The sequence below is a fragment of the Macrobrachium rosenbergii genome, chromosome 16 (assembly GCF_040412425.1).
Source record: "Macrobrachium rosenbergii isolate ZJJX-2024 chromosome 16, ASM4041242v1, whole genome shotgun sequence".
NCBI classification, from domain to species: Eukaryota; Metazoa; Arthropoda; class Malacostraca; order Decapoda; family Palaemonidae; genus Macrobrachium; species Macrobrachium rosenbergii.
The window spans coordinates 22,386,556-22,407,129 of NC_089756.1; the positions used below are offsets into that span (position 1 = coordinate 22,386,556).

The 20,574-nt window shown below is 35.9% G+C and overlaps 1 protein-coding gene across 1 annotated transcript; it reads right to left on the reverse strand.

The window, feature by feature from the left end:
• Window positions 1-1,657: 1,657 nt before the first annotated feature.
• LOC136846906 (vesicular glutamate transporter 1-like) lies at window positions 1,658-19,879 on the reverse strand. The gene is made up of 18 exons (XM_067118159.1): window positions 19,789-19,879; window positions 18,707-18,940; window positions 17,902-17,989; window positions 17,215-17,363; window positions 16,436-16,585; window positions 16,055-16,187; window positions 13,832-14,073; window positions 13,083-13,144; window positions 11,459-11,553; window positions 7,980-8,081; window positions 7,448-7,641; window positions 6,561-6,794; window positions 5,853-5,898; window positions 5,085-5,311; window positions 4,533-4,682; window positions 4,153-4,285; window positions 2,603-2,844; window positions 1,658-1,911 (listed from the first exon to the last, which is right to left on the reverse strand). The coding sequence occupies exons 1-18, from the start codon at window positions 19,876-19,878 to the stop codon at window positions 1,786-1,788; spliced, it is 2,697 nt and encodes an 898-aa protein (XP_066974260.1). The 5' UTR covers window position 19,879; the 3' UTR covers window positions 1,658-1,785.
• Between the last annotated feature and the right edge of the window lie 695 nt (window positions 19,880-20,574).

The following is a 20,574-nucleotide window of genomic DNA, read 5'->3' on the forward strand; positions in this document are numbered from 1 at the left end:
AATAATGATTTCATTATATTCATTATATATTCTAAATAAGTTCCTAAGAAACTGAATGCGGGCTTTCTTGGTGATTTATGGATGATGTTTCTCAAAGAAAATCAGTTGAATATGAATGATAAAAAACAGAGAGAGATGACTATTACTTTACCGGGGCCAAATTCAACCTGTCGCTTAATCTTTGATCTGGAAAAATAACCTTAAATTTAATCTGGAATAAATGTGACCTAAAATCATGATAATTACATTTTCGTGTCTTTAATAGCCCTCACTAGAAGATGGCAAATAGTTTCACATCCCCATTTGATTCTGGAACACAACCAAAATGGCGGAATTAACATAAGAAAATCTGGGCCATGAATCACATAAAATCAAAATGGCGAATCAACAGAAGAAAATCAAAATGGCAGAATCAACATAACGAAATCAAAATGGCGGAATCAACATCACAAAATCAACATGGCAGAATCAAAATGGCAGTATCAAAATGGGAATAAATAAAGAAGTATTCTGGAGGGTTGTTGTAGATCGAGTTAAGATTGTGACTTCTGCACTATGCCCTATAATATAGGCGTCTAGTGCAAGATTATCGCATTTCTTTATTAACTCTACGTATCATTTCTCGTGTTCCTCCTCCGTTTATTGAACTGATCTACCTACTGCCTCATCCGAAAACAGAAGGATAACTGAAAACCTTCAATCAGACTTGTTGAATTGGAATGGACACTGAATGAACATCTGCACGGTCAGATTTTCCACAGCTATAAAGGTCTGAAACTTATCAACCTTTGTGTTTGAATGGCTTACAAAAGTCTTGGTTGTAAAGTCAAATAAAGTCATCTGAAAACTGGACGAGAATTATGCAGCCATTTTGATCCTTCATATGCAGTTACATAGAAGGGGACTAGATTTATTAAGTAGATACGGAAAATCTGAAGACCATTCCGAGTATCTCGTGGACTTGAATCGATGGCTATGATGAGGGTGCCAGTGTCAAACATTCATCACACACACGCACACACACACACACACACACACATATATATATATATATATATATATATATATATATATATATATATATATATATATATAATCTCCTCCAACCTTTTAGATGACTTTATTTGACTACGAACCAAGACTTATTTTGTGTTCATTTAAACAGGTTGATAAGTTACAGACCTTATGGCTGGGAAAATCGCCCAATTGCAAAGGTTCATTTGATTCCATTCCAGTTCACTCACGATTGAACTGAATTGAATATAGAATTTAGGCCAAAGACCAAACACTGGGACCTATGAGGTCATTCACCGCTGGAACAGAAATTGACAGCAAACGGTTCAAAAGGTGTAACAGGAGGAAAATCTCGCAGTTGCACCATGAATCAATCGTTAGAGGGGTGGAAAGTAAGATGGAAGAAAGAGAATATGAAGGAGGTATTCATTCATTTGAACCCTGAGAAGAGGGGGTTCAAAATCGTCTGAACTTATTGGGAAGAGATGTCTGAAGTTATTCCAAGTCCATGAAGAAAGGTTCAAAGCATTTGAACCCACTGAAATAAAACGTTCAAATCCTCGAAAATTAGGGGAATAGAGGTACTGAAAGAGAGAGAGATATTGATATATACATATTAGGTGAGGTGTATGAACAACACATGTAACTTTAGCATATATATAATTTATTTAAATATGAGAGTGTATAATTTATTAAAGCATGTAAGTCTATAATTTATTTAAATATAAAAGTATTTTGTTTCCAGCCAGTAAAAAATAAATCCTATCATATCTATTTCCTTTTGGGCTCATTCCATGGCTGCACTTTGTCCGTCCCAAACATCAAATATGCCGACCCTCCGATGAAGTAGGCCGCCGCCGAGATTCCAAAAACAATCCTCCAGGCGCTCAGTGTTTGCTGAGAGAGAAACGCTTGTATTAGATTACATTAAACGCAATAGTTCCATGGGATGGTTAAAAAACGATCGACTATAACTGGAATGTTTCGAGAGTAGCTCAGATTTTGAGTTAGCTTGCTTCACAATCTGCTAAAATGCCCATGTTTCTTGAATGCATTAACTAAAATTACCTATATAGTTCACTTACATCAAGTGAGCCATTTACCTTAAGAAACAGGTAAATAAAAGTCTAGCAGATTCATAGTACTTGCTCATTTATGAGTAATGCAAACAACCCTTACTCCAATGTTATGTTATTGAATAAGTTACCTATTTGTACCTGTGTGACTAGCCTTAGATTTGCGTATCGTACAATCAGTTGTCATTTTGGAATAGAATATACAATTCAGGCCAAAGACCAAGCGCTGGGACATAAGAGGTCATTCAACGGTGAAAAAGAAACTGAATAAAAAGGTCAAGGTGTAATACAAGGAAAACATTGCAGTTGTACTATGAAACAGCTGTTATGGGAGGATGGAAATTAAGATGGAAGAGCAAAAGGAACGGAAGGAGTTGCAGCTGGGGGCCGAAGAGACACGGCAAAGAACCTTAAGTAATGTCTACAGTGCACACCATGAGGTTCACTGACAGCACTACCTCTCTACGGGGCAGTTGTCACCTTGAAAATCCATTTGCTAACGTTAGACTCACATTGCCAGTAGTAATCACTCCTACAACCAATGGAGTGATAATTCCAACGATGGAGGCCATAGAGTTTACCATTCCTTTCAACACTCCGGCGAAGTTAGGGGAGATGTCTTGTTCACCTACACAAGCCCCGCTGTACTTGGCTCCGTTGAGACCCACTGCTAGACACAGGAACACAATTGCTAACGCTGCGTTACAGTCCACGAAGCACATGGCTATTAGGCATACGCAAGATGAGTAAAGACCTGTGGACATACACGAAATTAGTTGGGACCTGCATTGAAGGATCTCATCCCTAGCTGTTAGTTATGATGGTGTCTGAAATTTGAAAAGTACCTCTGCGGGTGGAGTACACACACATGACAACTTTGGAGTTAGCTGGTAATTGAAATCAGTGTTTCTCGCAACAGACTGGCATCTCTGGTGATGTCTTCAGTCGAATTGTAAGACTGATCCAATCTCTCAAACGTAGTTTATAATTTACACTTCTGCTGGCCGCCAAAATTGACCTGTTAACTCACAAGAAATGAACTCGAAACTAAAGTTATGGTTTTCTCACACTTGTGTGAATCTAATCATTTCTAATACTGAAAAAATAACGGTTTTATAGGATAAGCAGAGATCCATGAAAATAAGTTAAAGTAGTTTGCAACTGAATTTATGAGTCTTTTACTCTTATTTATTGTTGGCCAGCTGATAGCCAATGAAAGGCACACACAGAATAACTAATAGACATTGATAACTAAAAGGCATATCAAACGTATATTTTTTTTTATAAATGAGACACTATAAAAGTTTTTAAAGAGCTGAATGTATTATAAATAAAACACCACCAATGACTGTGCAACGACTGTCGATACTGAAATGCACAGGTTCATGGTGTATTAATTAAGAAATATAAAAGCATATGTAACTGCATTGCAATCTTGGAGTGAATACCAGTTTTATGAAAACAGGATAATCATTTCAAATATCTAACTGATGGTGACAGACTTAGCTAATCTATCTCAGCCTAATTCCTTCTGAGTGTTTCAGTGGACGCCTCGTGTTAGTAAAAATAGTCTTTACGTTCTTATTTCAAAGAACAATAAAATACGAAGATTCTTGTCAAAAAATAAAGCTAACAATTTTCTTGATCTAAAAACGTAATATAGAAATTATATATGTATATATATATACATATATATATACATATATATATATATATATATATATATATATATATATATATATATATATATATATATTCAATATCTTTCATTCATAAAATGAAATTAGGGTCAGGTCTAGAAGTCAAAATGCCAGTGGAACATTCATAAAATGAAGTCTAAGAACAAGATACGAATCATTACCGAATGCAGGATGAAATTAATAAAAAAAAAAATCCTTCTATCACTCACATTAATGTCATGTCTGCAGAGTAAAAAGAAGGAAAACGACAAGGACATTTTCTGGACTATGTACTGGAAGTACAATGACCAATGTGTGTTGCTCTGAGCAGGACAGTCGCAAAATAAAATACCTTTTATTTGTAACTGGTGCAGGAAACTTACCTACTCCCGTAGCCAATTTTCTTGTCATTTTCATACTGAGCCATTTCTTTTCGGATATCTTATCTGCGATGGCTCCAAACAAAGGGCTGGTTATAAGTACACACACGTACGGTAAAGCAGAGAGTACGCCGTTCTGAAAGTAATAAAAATAATTAGGTAAGAATAAGCATATTTAACGCTAAACTATTATGTATTACGATAGACAAAATACAGTTTTATGGTTGTCTTTAATAAACATTTTGACATGACCACAGGAGGATGATATAACTAAATTTATAGTTCATGCCTTTTAATAAATGAGTTATAGAATGACTCGCTGGTCAAATAAATCATAACAAACTTGAGAGGTAACAGAAAACAGTGTTTCCACATCAACTTACACTCGCCAAGTCGAAGTGTTGTATATTATTAAGGTAACTAGGGATCTCAGTCAGGATGGTGAAGAATCCTACGCCATCCCCAAAGGCAAAGATAATTAGACACCAGAAGGGCATCGACGTGGCTATATCCTTCCACGGGACCTTCAGAGCCTGAATTGATTTAAAAGTGAAAAAAAAGGAATAAATGCATGATCCTAGTTTCAACAGAAAGACAACTGGAACACGGGATCTGTAGAAAATATACTGTTTATATTACTTCTCTCATTGTCAGCATTGTGCTACAGACGAACATTGAATTGAAAGTTCCAAGAATATATCCTTAGGTTTCCTACTGTTTTTCCTTACAATTCGTTCAATCCCATCCAAAAGCACGTTCAACAAGCAAGACAGATCGTCACCAAAGAATTTCTCTCACTCCAAACACATCACTTTCAATGATACCTTTTTGTCACATAAAATTTAAATGCTCCGTCATTAGACATCTGTGTCTCACTCTTCTTGTTAGCAAAATTCCATCGAAAAATAGATATAGGGAACCTCGAACACCATTACCTTTGATGACTTAACGATGGGTGAATTAGACCTTATGTAACTTAGTTCCTTGGAGGATATCCAAGGGTGCTTCTCAGGCTGGTCGCGAATAAGGATGAACCAGGCTACGCTCCAGAGTACACCTACGGCTCCGAACACGTAGAAAACGGACGGCCATCCGCCAAGGAAATCGGAGCTTGACATCACGCCCCCCAAGCCCATTGAAATGACCGTGCCCATATGGTTTCCTACAGATGGTGGTAGGATATGGAATAAAGAAAAAATCCTTTTTTTCTTTCAACGGTAAATGTCATTATCTGGAGACTGAAAATAATGCCTTAGGATAATAAATTAGCATAAAACTTAGACATTAAACTGGTTCCTTGAGAGCAAAATGTTCGTTCCTTGTACCTGTTTAAATAATGACACAAGAAAGGAAATTAACAAAAAATGAGGCATCAAATTTCGAAAAATAAATTTTAAAAAACGAAAATAATGAACTGTTGGAGGACCGCTAACGTTATCAAACCATTAGTAGAGTTTCGTTGACATCAGTGAATATATCACTAGATTAGCAAATCAATATTCTCAGCTTTGGAACTTTCTCCTTTCATTTTCCTAACCTCTGTCTTTCAAAAGGCAGAACTAGCTCTAATCTTGTGACTAAACCACACTCTTCTTGATGCACATCCTTTTTCTTTATCTTCTGGCTGGGCTAGGTAAGGTTATATAGGGTCTCTGCGTCATTGCCTTTTGTATTAGAAAATTTTCATGAGTTTAATGTCTTACCCACTAAAACTATAGAGCTGAAGCTGGCTTTGTCCTTAGGGGTATCCTGAATGCCATGAGAGTGAAATTGAAGGGAAGAGGGGTCCCTTGCAGAATACGATAATGTGGTCAGTGTTTTATTTTTTGATAAAATAGAGTAGGTAAGAAATAAAAAAGTTTTAGCATTATGTCAAAAGAGCTCACTCACCCACTCACCATACACATACACACATTATATATATATATATATATATATATATATATATATATATATATATATATATATATATATATATATATATATATACATACATATATATATATATATATAATATATATCAGTCAAAGCCACAGGAAATGTTTAAAAAGAATGGCCGAGTGCCAAGTACTTTCGTGTACTTGACACATTTTCGAGGCATGTGTTAACTACAAAAAAATACTTAACAATATGCCATTTCCTTTTAAACATTCCTCGTGGCTTCAGTGACATTCAGACACAGTCACATTTGTGACAACTATATAATATATATATATATATATATATATATATATATATATATATATATATATATATATATATATATATATATATATATATATCTTTGTGTGTGTATGCGCACGCTCGTGAAATCGTGCATGACAGCAGAAGTGCGTCCATACCCAATAGTACAAACACACCCCAAAATATAAACAATCATTTTCAAGAAAACTAATGGTAGACAAGACCACCTGAAAAATCCCGGACACAATCCTGAGACCCATGTAGAGCGCGGTTGAGGTCCTGACACAGACGGGGGATAAGAGGCTTAGGATGGACGTAGATAAGACGCTGACCCCGAGCGTAACCCTTCCCCCTAGGTACTCAGAGGCGAAACCTCCTAGCAGGTTGCCCACCGTGTACCCGTAGAAGAAGCAGCCCAGGATCATCCCTCGGGTTGTTTCGTCCCAGTCGAATTCTCCCATCTAGCAAAGTGAGAGAGGATTGCCAGTCTTAGTCAGTTTTGGAAGAGTTCGTTCAGCAGGTTTTCTACCAACCGGGAATCAGTCAGAAGTCTGGGTATTACAAGATGTTTTTAAAAAGACGCTGCCTTGATCGTTTCCGGAAGAGGTATCGTTCAGTGGGCTTTTAAAGCAGTCCCCCAAAAAGTTAATTTTTTAAAAAATCAGTTTTAATACTTTTAAAGTAGGCTTTTTCAGTAGGTTTTAAAACTTACCCAGAAATGAATGAAAGTCAACAAGTTTAAGATTTTTCTGAAGGGGGCTAATGCTGATCAACTCGGGATAAATTTATTGATAAATTATGTGAATGTTTGTAAATAGAAAATAGTACTTGATTGTTATTCTTTTTGTTATTTATTAAATATATCATATGTTAATGTTTCCTTCTCTCTAATTGCAGCAACTGCCTTAAAAAATCGAGGAAGAGGTTACAGTAAAACAAAGAGATAACTTGTCAGCCCAGAAATTAATTATATGTTGAACACGCCATGAATGGAACACAAATACGGTGATGACAATCTACAGCGATGCTCGAAGACCACTATTGCAAATAAGGGTCAGGAGGTCACGAAAACTACATAATCATATTTTAAATGAAGACCTTCCTGGCGGCTTACCGGAGTATCGGAACTACTTTCATTAGAGGAGGAGCGCAGCGGACAAACGTCCGTTAGATCTGTGACGTCAGAGCTGTTCGAAGCGACCATGGCGACTATGGCTATGTTGATGTTGTTCCTGTTCATGTAGCTGACGGTGAGGGCGGAAAAGGACAGCAGGCCGAAGACGTGACGGAGACCCCAGCCTCCGTCCGCTGGAAACACGAGAGACAGAGACGGAAATATGCATAGGGAATTTATTGTGTATAATTTATGAACAAACTTTACATTTGAAGGAAAGTGAAAATGGGCAAATAATAACGTTAATCAATTATATTTCACTTTTTTCGCTCTTCTGTAAACGGGGATCATTGTTGGTTTTACTAATGCACAATGGATTCATCTTCCATTCAGCAGTCTCCCGGAATGAGTCCTATTGAAATATATATGTGTATATATATATGTGTGTGTGTGTGTATATATATATATATATATATATGTGTGTGTGTGTGTGTGTGTGCTATACAAATACATTACACTAGGGTATACTTACTAACGACGTCATCCTGATCCAACTTGCCCGCCGCTCTTGCACCAGAGGAAACTGTTTCTCTGTATGGGCTCTTCTGTTCTTCCAGCACGTCCAGATCCAATCCTAAAAAAATTCATTTTTTCAGTTAGGTCAAACTGTCACGTTGTTTGCAAAGTTTTTTTTTTTTATTTGTGCGCTTGCATTCTGTCTTGTTATGTTTCAGTTTAACCTGCAATGGTACCTTTGTCTGTAACGCTCAAGTCGCGTGTTATCACTCTAATGAGATTTTGCCATGGCTTTCGTTACAGTCATCACGGATCTTTCTTTGTGCGTGATCCAGCAAACGAAGACAAACAAACAGGCAGACGAAGTGACAAGCAAAGATAAAAAGATACAGCCAAACCGAAGCAAAAACGTTTCATTCTTAGGGGCCGTTCAACATTTGCGTAAGACTTTTTTTGGTAATTCTTTACCGCCTCACCACCTTGTCACGCCTCTTAACACATGTCCATACATCCCCACCCCTGCCTCTAGTAAATTATGTAACATCAGCTAATACATCCCACCTCTCAATTAATGTTTCCTTTTTTTCAATGCAATAATATATTAAAGTCTAGCCTAATACCAGGAAATTATTCTTAATTCTTTTATATTATGACATATTAAAGAATCACAGATAAATTTGAAATGAAAATGTTCTATTTTGCCATCTTTAGAAGAGGATTAATCTAATTTGTGATATTTTTCTGAGGCATATTAATGCATAAATTAGAGAATGTCGGAGCTCAAAAAAGGGATGAGTTTGTGATATTATTCTATGTCATGTAATACATAAAGTAGAAAACGTTGAAGTACAAACGAGGGTTGAGTTTGTGATATTTTTTAAACATATAATTATACAAAAAAAATTAAATACCACTTTCTCACTATTACTAAAATATAATAAAAGTCTGTTACAGAATCTTTACTGTCTCTCTTTTGTCCAAAAAGAAACAAAGGGAAAAATCTGAAAATGTTATATAACTTAAGGCTGCACCCCTCCCCAACTGTCACACTCCATAACACTTCACCCCCCTCCCCGCTAAGGCGTTACGTAATTTTTAAACGGCCCCTTAACAGAGGCGAAGATTTGGGTCAACATTCGTCTTAGAAAAGCGCAGGTTTTTGAGGTCAGCAATATTATTTACGTGATGCATACGTTTTTTTTTTTTATAGTTATGTTTATATTTTGGAGAGATTGCTTATAAATTATTTCATGTCAAATAAATGTATTCAATATGTTTCCATAGTCAAAAATACTCTTTAATATGACCTTATATTCCAACACCTAAGCCTCTGCAGTAATAATTATAGCATCGAGTTCCTTTTCCAAGGCTTGAGTAGTTCACACGCTAAATACCAGAGGTGAAGATATGCTCTAGTTGCGGCTTTTATTAATCTTAAACACGCTCTTGTCATCTGGGAAATTATATCTTGTCACTTGATCGTTTTTGCATTACTTGTATTTGGAATTTAACCTAACCAAAAAAGTGATGACAGTATATATAATATTGTATGATATCATGACTCCAAAGCATTATTTATTATAAATAGCGCCACTGCTAATCATCAGGACCCTCTTGTCTCTGGTGATAATGATCTGCATGACAGGTCTTTTGAAACTTGAAAACCATTTTTTTTTTCACAGTTCCAGAAGCCTACTGTTATATTAGGTAATTATTAGACAAGATTTTAGTCCTACCAAATGTTTCTAACATAACTCAGGTCGATGTTTCTAAATCGTACCTCCTCCTATAATTAAGACGGTGATTGTACTGTTATCAAAACAACAAGTCGCAGAAATTCACACTCACTGTCTTTCAGTCAACATATTTAATGGGATTAGCAGAATTTCAGAGTGTTAAGAGTTCCCACCCACACAACACACGCACACGCTCACAGAATCACCCACCCAATCCCCACACACAAAAACAAGTTTGAAAGGTTATAGTCAATTGGTCCCTTTCGGCATAACGACTCTTGCAGACGGACTCACCAAGACAAACAGATTGCGCGACAGGCGTTATGTTTGCGCAGAGTTAGTGTCATGATATTTCTAATGTCTCAGTGAAGACACTAAGTTTGAAATATAGACTTTAATTGTGATTTACCAAAAAGTGCGTTTGAACTAATTTACGTTTACCCTTTTTAAGGGCTAAGTTCAGTAGGTTGAAATCTTCCACGCTTTTTGCAAATTAGAAACTGGTGGAAGAGTGTTCACTAACCCGAAGGAGAAAGCTTAGTTATTTGCGCAGTTTAAAAGATAATCGGCACTAGACAGCTAAAAATGAAATGATGTGATAATAAAGATGATATTCGCTATAAGAAGAGGCGGAAGAACCACCCAAGTTAAAACTTCAGTTTTCCCAGTGGTTTCCCCTCGTGCGAATTTTAGGCTTTAAAATATGTTTCCTAAAGCGAATGTGACAAATTTATATTAGCCCTTTTATTTATGCTCTGTGTAAATTCATACAAGCACATTGCCAAACACTGTCATTTTATTGTCATCATCCCCCCGCAAAAAAGTCATTCAACAATTATGTACTTTTACTGTCTTTTACAGATATTTTCAACTTGAAAATAAAAACGAAACAAAACATGTTGACATATAAAATAAAACACAACTCAAGAAGATTCAAATACCTTTGTTGAAATGAGCCCCATATTTTTCCTCGGAAATGACGGAGATCCGCCCGTGATGGTTCTCAGAGGAGTCCATCTTTGGTAATGATTCTCTCTCGACTAGTTTCAGTATGGCCGGTGTCATGAGCCCAGTTGTCGTCAGAAAACTTTATCGAAATCAGGTTCTTCATCGTATGGCTGATAACTCTGTTATCCTAATCTAAGTGTTATCGGCCTAATGTTTACCGGGAATAGATTTTATTGCTATCGTTTGGAGCGAGACTGGAGGTGCTAGCCTTGCAATTGACAGAATCTACCGAACAAGATGTCCTTCAGAAGAACTAAATAACAAAGATGAGCTGAGTAAAAGTGAGTATAACAAAAAAAATTGAGCGTACACAGCTTACATCAAATAGCAGTCAAAGTAAAAATATGAAGTAAATACCAAAAGCAACAAAAATGTTTACGCATACGTGAGGGAACTCCAATATGAGGTGAGATAAGGCAACAATTAGAGCAATGACTCAACCCAAGGGTTAATAACACCAGCGTAAAAAACTATTTTTTCGTGTGTGTAACTCAGATGCTCTACAGATGACGAATTCCTTGTTTTCTTACTACATAAATCTCGATACGAAATTGTAGAGAAACATGATGAATGTACTTGACTTGCAAATGTTTTTGAGGACAGGTACTCCAGTAATAGTAATATCCATAATGAAAAACTAATTATTATTATTATTATTATTATTATTATTATTATTATTATTATTATTATATGAGAACACCGCTTTGCAATCGATTAAGATAATGATGAGCTCATTATTCTATATAAGTACCTTTTAATGGTTTTTGTTTTATCTTATCGCTGACCTCATCATAATCGGTTGAATTATGTTTGTGAATTCGTACGCAATACAAATTTTCGATAATGCTGCAATTGATAATGTAATTGTTATTTCATAATACTTACTTTGTTTTTAATATTATGATCACGAAAAAATTTATGAATTGCCAGTGTCATTCCCACCTACATATGCATATATATATATATATATATATATATATATATATATATATATATATATATATATATATATATATATATATATGTGTGTGTGTGTGTGTGTGTGTGTATTTATATATAGGCCTCGTTCTGATTACTCAGGATGGGGTTCGATTCCCGCTACCATACTTCAGAATTACTTCATATTTCTCGTGTTTGGATCGAAGACTTTGTAGTGACAAGCGTATCCAAATAGTGTGAAGAATTCGGGCGGTCAAGAGGCCATCGTGGCTATTACATTTACATAGGTATCTAAGTTAGCTTGACAGGATGAATTTGGCCCCGGTGAAGAGTAATATTCGTCTTTATTTTTATCATTCAAATTCAACTGATTTTCACACAAGAAACATCATCAGCTACATTCAGTTTCTTCGGAGCTTATTTGGAACATATAATGAATATAATGAAATCGTTATCTTTGTTCGTTATTCTACATCACAGAATAAACATTATTGTATTCATTTCTGTTGTTGTTCTCTTGCGAAAGATACTACGCATTGGAAAACAATGACTGAATGACGTTTATGTTGCATATAACGATGATAACAATGATTATATATAAAATTTTATTTTGAAAAAAGCCTCGTCAGAGAAATTTCGTGTAGAAACTAAACATATTAAAAAAATTATTACCATAATCACAATGGGAATATTTATACAGATACAAATGATTATAATATAAAAAATAATGGTAATAATAAGTGGCAATAATTTCAATTATTTTTGTTACAAATTGTAACAATTAAATTACTGTTGCTACTACTATCATTATCATTTACCTTAAGACATTACTAAACTCTAGATTTAGAAGCTTCGACATGGCCCACGCATCGAAGCAATCATTTTACGGAATCTTATCAAGAGAGTTTTAAATACTTATGGATCTTTCGTTATACTTAAAGCAAGATTTCATCTCAGAGCAAACAAAAATAACTTTGCGAACATGTGTCATTTTGTACGGTCGTTCAGAATAAATTGAACCCACAGTGAGTGAAAACAGGGCGTGCATTCATTTGAACCCTGTGAGAAGAGAGGTTCAAAATCATCTGAACATATTGGGAAGAGAGGTCTGAAGTTATTCCAAGTCCCTGAGAAGAAAGGTTCAAAGTATTTGAACCCACTGAAAAATAAAACGGCTCAGAATCCTCGAAAATCAGGGAATAGAGGTACTGAGAGAGAGAGAGAGGGATTGATATATGTGACACATATTAGATGAGGTATATGAACAACACACGTAACTCTAGCATATAATTTATTAAAACATGAAAGTTTATAATTTATCTAAATATGAAAGTATTTTGTTTCCAAAGTCAATAAAAAAATCCGATTACATCTATTTCTTTTTGGGCTCGTTCCATGGCTGCACTTTGTCCGTTCCAAACATCAAATATGCCGACCCTCCGATGACGTAGGCCACCGCCGAGATTCCAAAAACAATCCTCCAGGCGCTCAGTGTTTGCTGAGGAAGAAACGCAGGTATTAGATTACATTAAATGTATTAGTTCCATGGGATGATTAAAAAGCGATCGACAATAACAGGAATGTTTCGAGAGTAGCTCAGATTTTGAGTTAGCTTAATAAAATGCCAATGCTTTTTGAATGCATTAACTAAAATTATTTATATTAGTTTACTTACACCAAGTGAGCTATTTACCCTAAGAAACAAGTAAATAAAAGTCTAGCAGAATCACAACACTTGTTCATTTATGAATAATGCAAACAAACCTTACTCCAATGTTATGTTGTTGAATAAGTTACCTATTTGTACCTGTGTGACTAGCCTTAGATTTGCATATCGTACAATCAGTTGTCATTTTGGAATAGAATATACAATTCAGGCCAAAGGCCAAGCACTGGGATCTATGAGGTCATTCAGCGATGAAAAAGATATTAAGAGTAAAAAGGTCAAGGTGTAATACAAGGAAAACCTTGCAGTTGTAGGCTACTATGAAACAAATGTTATCGGAGGATGGAAAATAAGATGGAAGAGTAAAAGGAATGAAAGGGGTTGCAGCTGGGGGCAGAAGAGACACTGCAAAGAACCTTAAGTAATGCCTACAGTGCACGCCATGAGGTTCACTGACAGCACTACCTCACTACGGGACAGTTGTCACCTTGAAAATCCATTTGCTAACGTTAGACTCACATTGCCAGTAGTAATCGCTCCTACAACCAATGGAGTAATGAATCCAGCGATGGAGTTCACAGCGTTTGTTATTCCTTTCAACACTCCGGCGAAGTTAGGGGAGATGTCTTGTTCACCTACATTGGCTCCGCTGTACTTGGCTCCGTTGACACTCACTGCTAGACACAGGAACACAATAGCTAACGTTGCGTTACAGTCCACGAAGCACATGGCTACCAGGCATACGCAAGATGAGTAAAGACCTGTGGACATACACGAAATTAGTTGGGACCTGCATTGAAGGATCTCATCCTTAGCTGTTAGTTATGATGGTGTCTGAAATTTGAAAAGTGCCTCTACAGGTTGAGTACACACACATGACAACTTTGGAGTCAGCCGGTAATTGAAATCAGTGGTTTCTCACAACAGACTGGCATCTCTGCTGATTGTCTTCGGTCGAATTATAAGATCATACAGGACTGATCCAGATCTTTAAAACGTAGTTTATAACTTATACTTCTGCTGGCTGTTAAAATTGACCTGTGAACTTACATGAAATAAACTCGAAACAGCCTTGGTGTAGTGCAGATCTAATAGTGACTCAAGAAAAGGGAATGCAGCCATAGTTGTCGGTGTCTCCAAGTCCACTTAAGTGTTCCCTTTCATCTTGAAGTTCATTTAGGGAAATTCCTTTAGGAGATATGCATATCTAAATGTAAGGAGAATTTCTTGAGGTGTGCTCAAAGCACACCTCAAGAAATTCTCCTTACATTTAGGTTACGAAGTGGAGATTGTGCTCATGCCCGTCTGATTCCAATTCAAGCTAGGACTGTTAAGTGCACCATTACAAATAACAGTAAGTTTATATTGTTTTATGTCTTGGATTAACATAAACAACGGAATGCAGTGATTTAATTGCAACTTGGAATAGCATATGAGCGCAGTAACCAGGGTGTCATAGTATAAGACTTAGGCTACGTTTTCCCCGTTGGGGAAGTGGGTTCCGTTCTCAGCTAGCACTCTGCTGGCAGCGAGTTCGAATCTCCGACCGACCAATGAAGAATAAGAGGAATTTATTTCTTCTGCTAGAAATTCATTAAATTCATTTCTCGGTATAATGTGGTTCGGATTCCACAATAAGTTGTAGGTCCCGTTGCTAGGTAACCATTTGGTTCTTAGCCATGTAAAATAAATCTAATCCTTCGGGCCAGCCCTAGGAGAGCTGTTAATCAGCTCAGTGGTCTGGTAAAACTAAGGTATACTTAACTTTTGAATCGTTTAGGTTATAGATAACACTTACGATTTGAAATGCTCTACTTATTCTGGGATAAGCAGAGATCCATAAAAATAAGTTAAAGTAGTTGGTAACTGAATTTATGGGTCTTTTACTCTTTTTTTTTTTTTACTGTTGGCTTGCTGATAACTAATGAAAGGCTCACAAGTAGAATAACTAATAGACACTGATAACTAAAAGACATATCAAACGTATGTTTTTTTTTATAAACGAGACACTATAAAAGTTTTTAGAGAGCTGAATGTATTATAAATAAAACGCCACCAATGACTGTGCAACAACTGTCGATACTGAAATCCACAAGTTCATGGTGTATTAAGAAATATAAAAGGAAATGTAACTATATTGCAATCTTGGAGTGAATGCCAGTTTTATGTAAACAGCTTAATCGTTTCAAATGTCTAGCTGCTGTTGACAGACTTAGCTAATCTATCTCAGTCTAATTCCTTCTTGAAGTTTCAGTGGACGCCTCAAGTTAGTGAAAATAGTCTTCAGGTTCTTATCACAAAGAACAGTAAAAGACAAAGAATCTTGTGAAAAATAAAGTTAACCATTTTCTTTATCTAAAACCGTAATACAGAAATTATATGTATATATATAGATATATATTATATATATATATACATAATATTTTCAATATCTTTCATTCATAAAATGAAATTAGGGTCAGATCTAGAAGTCAAAATGCCAGTGGAACATTCCTTTCATAAAATTAAGACAAAGACCAAGATACGAATCATTACCGGATGCAGGATGAAATTAATAAAAAAAAAAAAATCCTTCTATTATTCACATTAATGTAATGTCTGCAGAGAGAGCAAAAAGAAGGAAAACGACAAGGACATTTTCTGGACTATGTACTGAAAGTACAATGACCAATGTGTGTTGCTCTGAGCAGGACAGTGGCAAAATAAAATACCTTTTATTTGTAACTGATGCAGGAAACTTACCTACTCCCGTAGCCAGTTTCCTTGTCATTTTCATACTGAGCCATTTCTTTTCGGATATCTTATCTGCGATGGCTCCAAACAAAGGGCTGACTATAATTACACACACGTAAGGTAAAGCGGAAAGTATACCGTTCTGAAAGTAATAAAAATAATTAGGTAAGAATAAGCATATTTAACACTAAACTATTATGCACTACCATAGACAAAAATACAGTTTTATGGTTGTCTTTAATAAAAATTTTGACATGGCCACGGGAGAATGATATAACTAAATTTATAGTTCATGCCTTTTAATAAATGAGTTATAGAAAGGCTCGCTTTTCAATTAAATCATAACAAACTTGAAAGGTAGCGGAAAACAGTGTTTCCACATCAACTTACACTTGCCAAGTCGAAGTGTTGTATATTATTGAGGTAAGTAGGGATCTCAGTCAGGATGGTGAAGAATCCTATGCCATCCAAAAAGGCAAAGACAATTAGACACAAGAAGGGGACCGATGTGGCTATATCCTTCCACGGGACCTTCAGAGCCTGAAACGATTCAAAAGCATAAAATAAAAGGAATAAATGCTTGATCCTAGTTTCAACAGAAAGGCAACTGGAACACGGGAGCTGTTAAGAATACATTGAATACATTAATTCTTCATGACTCATATTTATATTCATTTTAATTTTATTATCTACTTCTCTAACCATTCATCCACCTCTATATCTTTCTTCTTGATAATGTTGACGATATATTCTACGAAAATTTCTCCAACCTTTCACCAGTCTTTACAAGTTTTCCTTTCCGTTCATTGTCAGCATTGCGCTACAGACGAACACTGAATTGAAAGTTCCAAGAATATATCCTTAGGTTTCCTGCGGTTTTTCCATACAGTTCCATTCAACCAATCCAAAAGCACGTTCAACAAGCAAGATACATCGTCACCAAAGGATTTCTCTCACTCTAAACATGTCACTTTTAATGGTACCTTTTTGACGCAAAATTTAAATGCTCCATCATTAGACATCTGTGTCTCTCTACTTTTTGTCCGTAAAATTCGATCGAAAAATAGATATAGGGGACCTCGAACACCATTACCTTTGATGACTTCACGGTGGGTGAATTAGACCTTATGTAACTTAGTTCCTTGGAGATATCCAAGGGTGCTTCAGGCTGGTCGCGAATAAAGGATGAACCAGGCTACGCTCCAGAGTACACCTACGGCTCCGAACACGTAGAAAACGGACGGCCATCCGCCAAGGAAATCGGAGCCTGACATCACGCCCCCCAAGCCCATAGAGATGACCGTGCCCAGGTGTTCTCCTGAAGAGAATAGTAGGATAGGGAATATAGAAAATATCCTTTTTTTTCCTTCGAGGGAAAATGTCATTATCTGGAATTGAAATAATGCCTTAGGATAATAAATTAGCATAAAACTTAGACATTAGACTGGTTCCTTGAGAGCAAAATGTTCGATCCTTGTACCCGTTTAAATAATGACACAAGAAAGGAAATTAACAAAGAAAATGAGGCATCAAACTTCGACAAACAAATAAAAGAAAAATAATGAACTGCTGGAGGACCACTAACATTATCAAACAATTAGTAGAGTTTCATTGACATCAGTGAATAGCACTAGATTAGCAAATCAATATTCACAGCTTTGGAACTTTCTATCTGCTTTCATTTTCCTAACCTCTGTCTTTCAAACGGCAGAACTGGCTCTAATCTTGTGACTAAACCACACTCTTCTTCATGCACATCCTTTTGTCTTTATCTTCTGGCTGGACTAGGTAAGGTTATAGGGTCTCTGCGTCATTGTCTTTTGTATTAGAAAATTCTCATGAGTTTAATGTCTTACCTACGAAAACTATAGAGCCGAAGCTGGCTTTGTCCTTCGGAGGTATCCAAGCTGCCATGAGAGTGAACATGGAAGGAAAGAGGGGTCCCTGCAGGAATACGGATAATGTGGTCAGTGTTTTATTTATTTAATAGGATAGGTAAGAAATAACAGAGAAATCTTGGCATTATTTCAAAAGCTCTCGCTCACCATACACAAAATACAGACACACACACACACACACACGCATATATATATATATATATATATATATATATATATTATATATATATATATATATATATATTTATATATATATATATATATATATATATATATATATATATATATTTATATGCAGTATATATATACATTAATATATATGAGTTAGGCACAGGAAATGTTTAAAAGAAAACGGCTGAGTGCAAGTACTTTCGTGTGTTGACACATTTTCAAAAATGTATTGCTGCAAAAAATACTTAACAATATGTTTATTTCTACACATTCCTCGTGGCCTCCAGTGACACTCTGACATACGTTCACATTTGTGGCAAATATATATATATATATATATATATATATATATATATATATATATAGTATATATATATATATATATATATATATATATATATATATATATATATACATATATATATATATATATATATATATATATATATATATATATATCTTATATTTGTGTGTGTGTGCAGAGCTTATCGTGAAGTGCATGATTGCAAAAGTATCCATACCCAATGGCACAAACACACCCCAAAATATAAGCAATCATTTTCAGGAACACTAACTGGTAGACAAGACCCACCTGAAAAATCCCAGACAAAATTCTGACACCCACAAAGAGCGCGGTTGAGGTCCTGGCGCAGACGGGGGACAAGAGGCTTAGGATGGACGCAAATAAGACGCTGATCCCGAGCGTAACCCTTCCCCCTAGGTACTGGGAGACGAAACCTCCAAGCAGGTTGCCCACCGTGTACCCGTAGAAGAAATAGCCCAGGATTATCCCTTGGGTTTCTGCGTCCCAGTCGAATTCTCCCATCTGGCGAAGTGAGAGAGGGTGGTCAGTCTTAGTCGGTTTTGGAAGAGGATTCGTTCAGCAGGTTTTCTTACAACCGGGAAACAATTAGAAGTCTGGGCAATACAAGATGTTTTGAAAGATACGCCGCCGTAATCGTTTCCGGAGGAGGTGTCGTTCAGTGGGTTTTTAAAGCAGTCAAAAAAACGTTAAAGTCTGTATGAAAAGCAATCTTTTTTTTTTTTATCAATTTTATTATATTGAAAGAGAGAACTTTTTCAGTGGGTTTTAAGACTTTGAATCCACTATTCAAATTGAAGTGGGAGGAGGGGAATCAGTCTAAGTGCCTAGGGTATTACAATATTAGTTTTATTATGAAAACTTCATATTGCAATACACTCCCTGGTTACCCAGGAATGAATGAAAGTCAACGTATTAAAGATTTTTCTGAAGGGGGCTAATGCTTATCAACTCGGGATAGATTTATTGATAAGTTATATAAATATTTGTAAATAGAAGATAATACTTGATTATCATTGTTTTCATTGTTGATTAAATATATCATATGCTAATGTTTCCTTCTCTCTAATTACAGCAACTGCCTTCAAAACTCGAATAAGAGGTTACAGTAAAATAAAGAGATAACTTACTGTGTAAATCTTCCCATTTTGAAATGTCAGCACTTCCCAAGAATTTTATCAACTACTTCTCAGCCCGGAAAGTAATTATAAGTTGAACATGCCATGAATGGAACACCAATACGGTGATGACAATCTGCAGCGATGCTCGAAGACCACTATTGCAAATAAGGACCAGGAGGTCACGCAAACTACGAAAACATATTTTAAACGAAGACCTTCCTGACGGCTTACCGGAGTATCGGAACTACTTTCATTAGACGAGGAGCGCAGCGGACAAACGTCCGTTAGATCCGTGACGTCAGAGCTGTTCGAAGCGACCATGGCGACTTATGGCTATAATTGATGTTGTTCCTGTTCGCGTAGCTGACGGTGAGGGCGGAAAAGGACAGCAGGCCGGGAAGGACAGCACCGAGACCCCAGCCTCAAATCCGCTGGAAACACGAGACAGAGACGAAATATGCATCAGGAATTTATTGTATAATTTATGAACAAACTTTACATTTGAAGGAAAGTGAAAATGGGCAAATAATAACGTTAATCAATTATATTTCACTTTTTCAGCTCTTCTATAAACGGGGATTATTAATGGTTTTACTAATACACAATGGATTCATCTTCCATTCAGCAGTCTCCCGGAATGAGCTCTATTGCATTATATATGTATATATATACAGTATATATATATATATATATATATATATATATATATATATATATATATATATATATATATATATATATATATATATATACATGTGTGTGTGTGTTATACAAATAGGCCTACAGCACGCTAGGGTATACTTACTAACGACGTCATCCTTGATCCAACTCTGCCGCTGCTCTTCCACAGAGGAAACTGTTTCTCTGTATGGGCTCTTCTGTTCTTCCAGCACGTCCAGATTCAATCCTAAAAAAATTCACATTTTTTCAGTTAGGTCAAACTGTCATTGTTTACCAAAAGTTTTTATTTTATTTGTGCTTGCATTCTGTCTTGTTATGTTTCAATTTAACTCGCAA

Bases quoted from the DNA above. Each gene is read 5' to 3' on its own strand.
- LOC136846906 (XM_067118159.1), bottom strand. From the start codon at position 19,878: ATGGTCGCTTCGAACAGCTCTGACGTCACGGATCTAACGGACGTTTGT. The intron at 17,364-17,901 runs GTAAGACATTAA...TATTCTCTTCAG, and splicing joins CGGCTCTATAGTTTTCGTAG to GAGAACACCTGGGCACGGTC. The intron at 16,586-17,214 runs GCCTGAAGCACC...GAATCGTTTCAG, and splicing joins TCATCCTTTATTCGCGACCA to GCTCTGAAGGTCCCGTGGAA.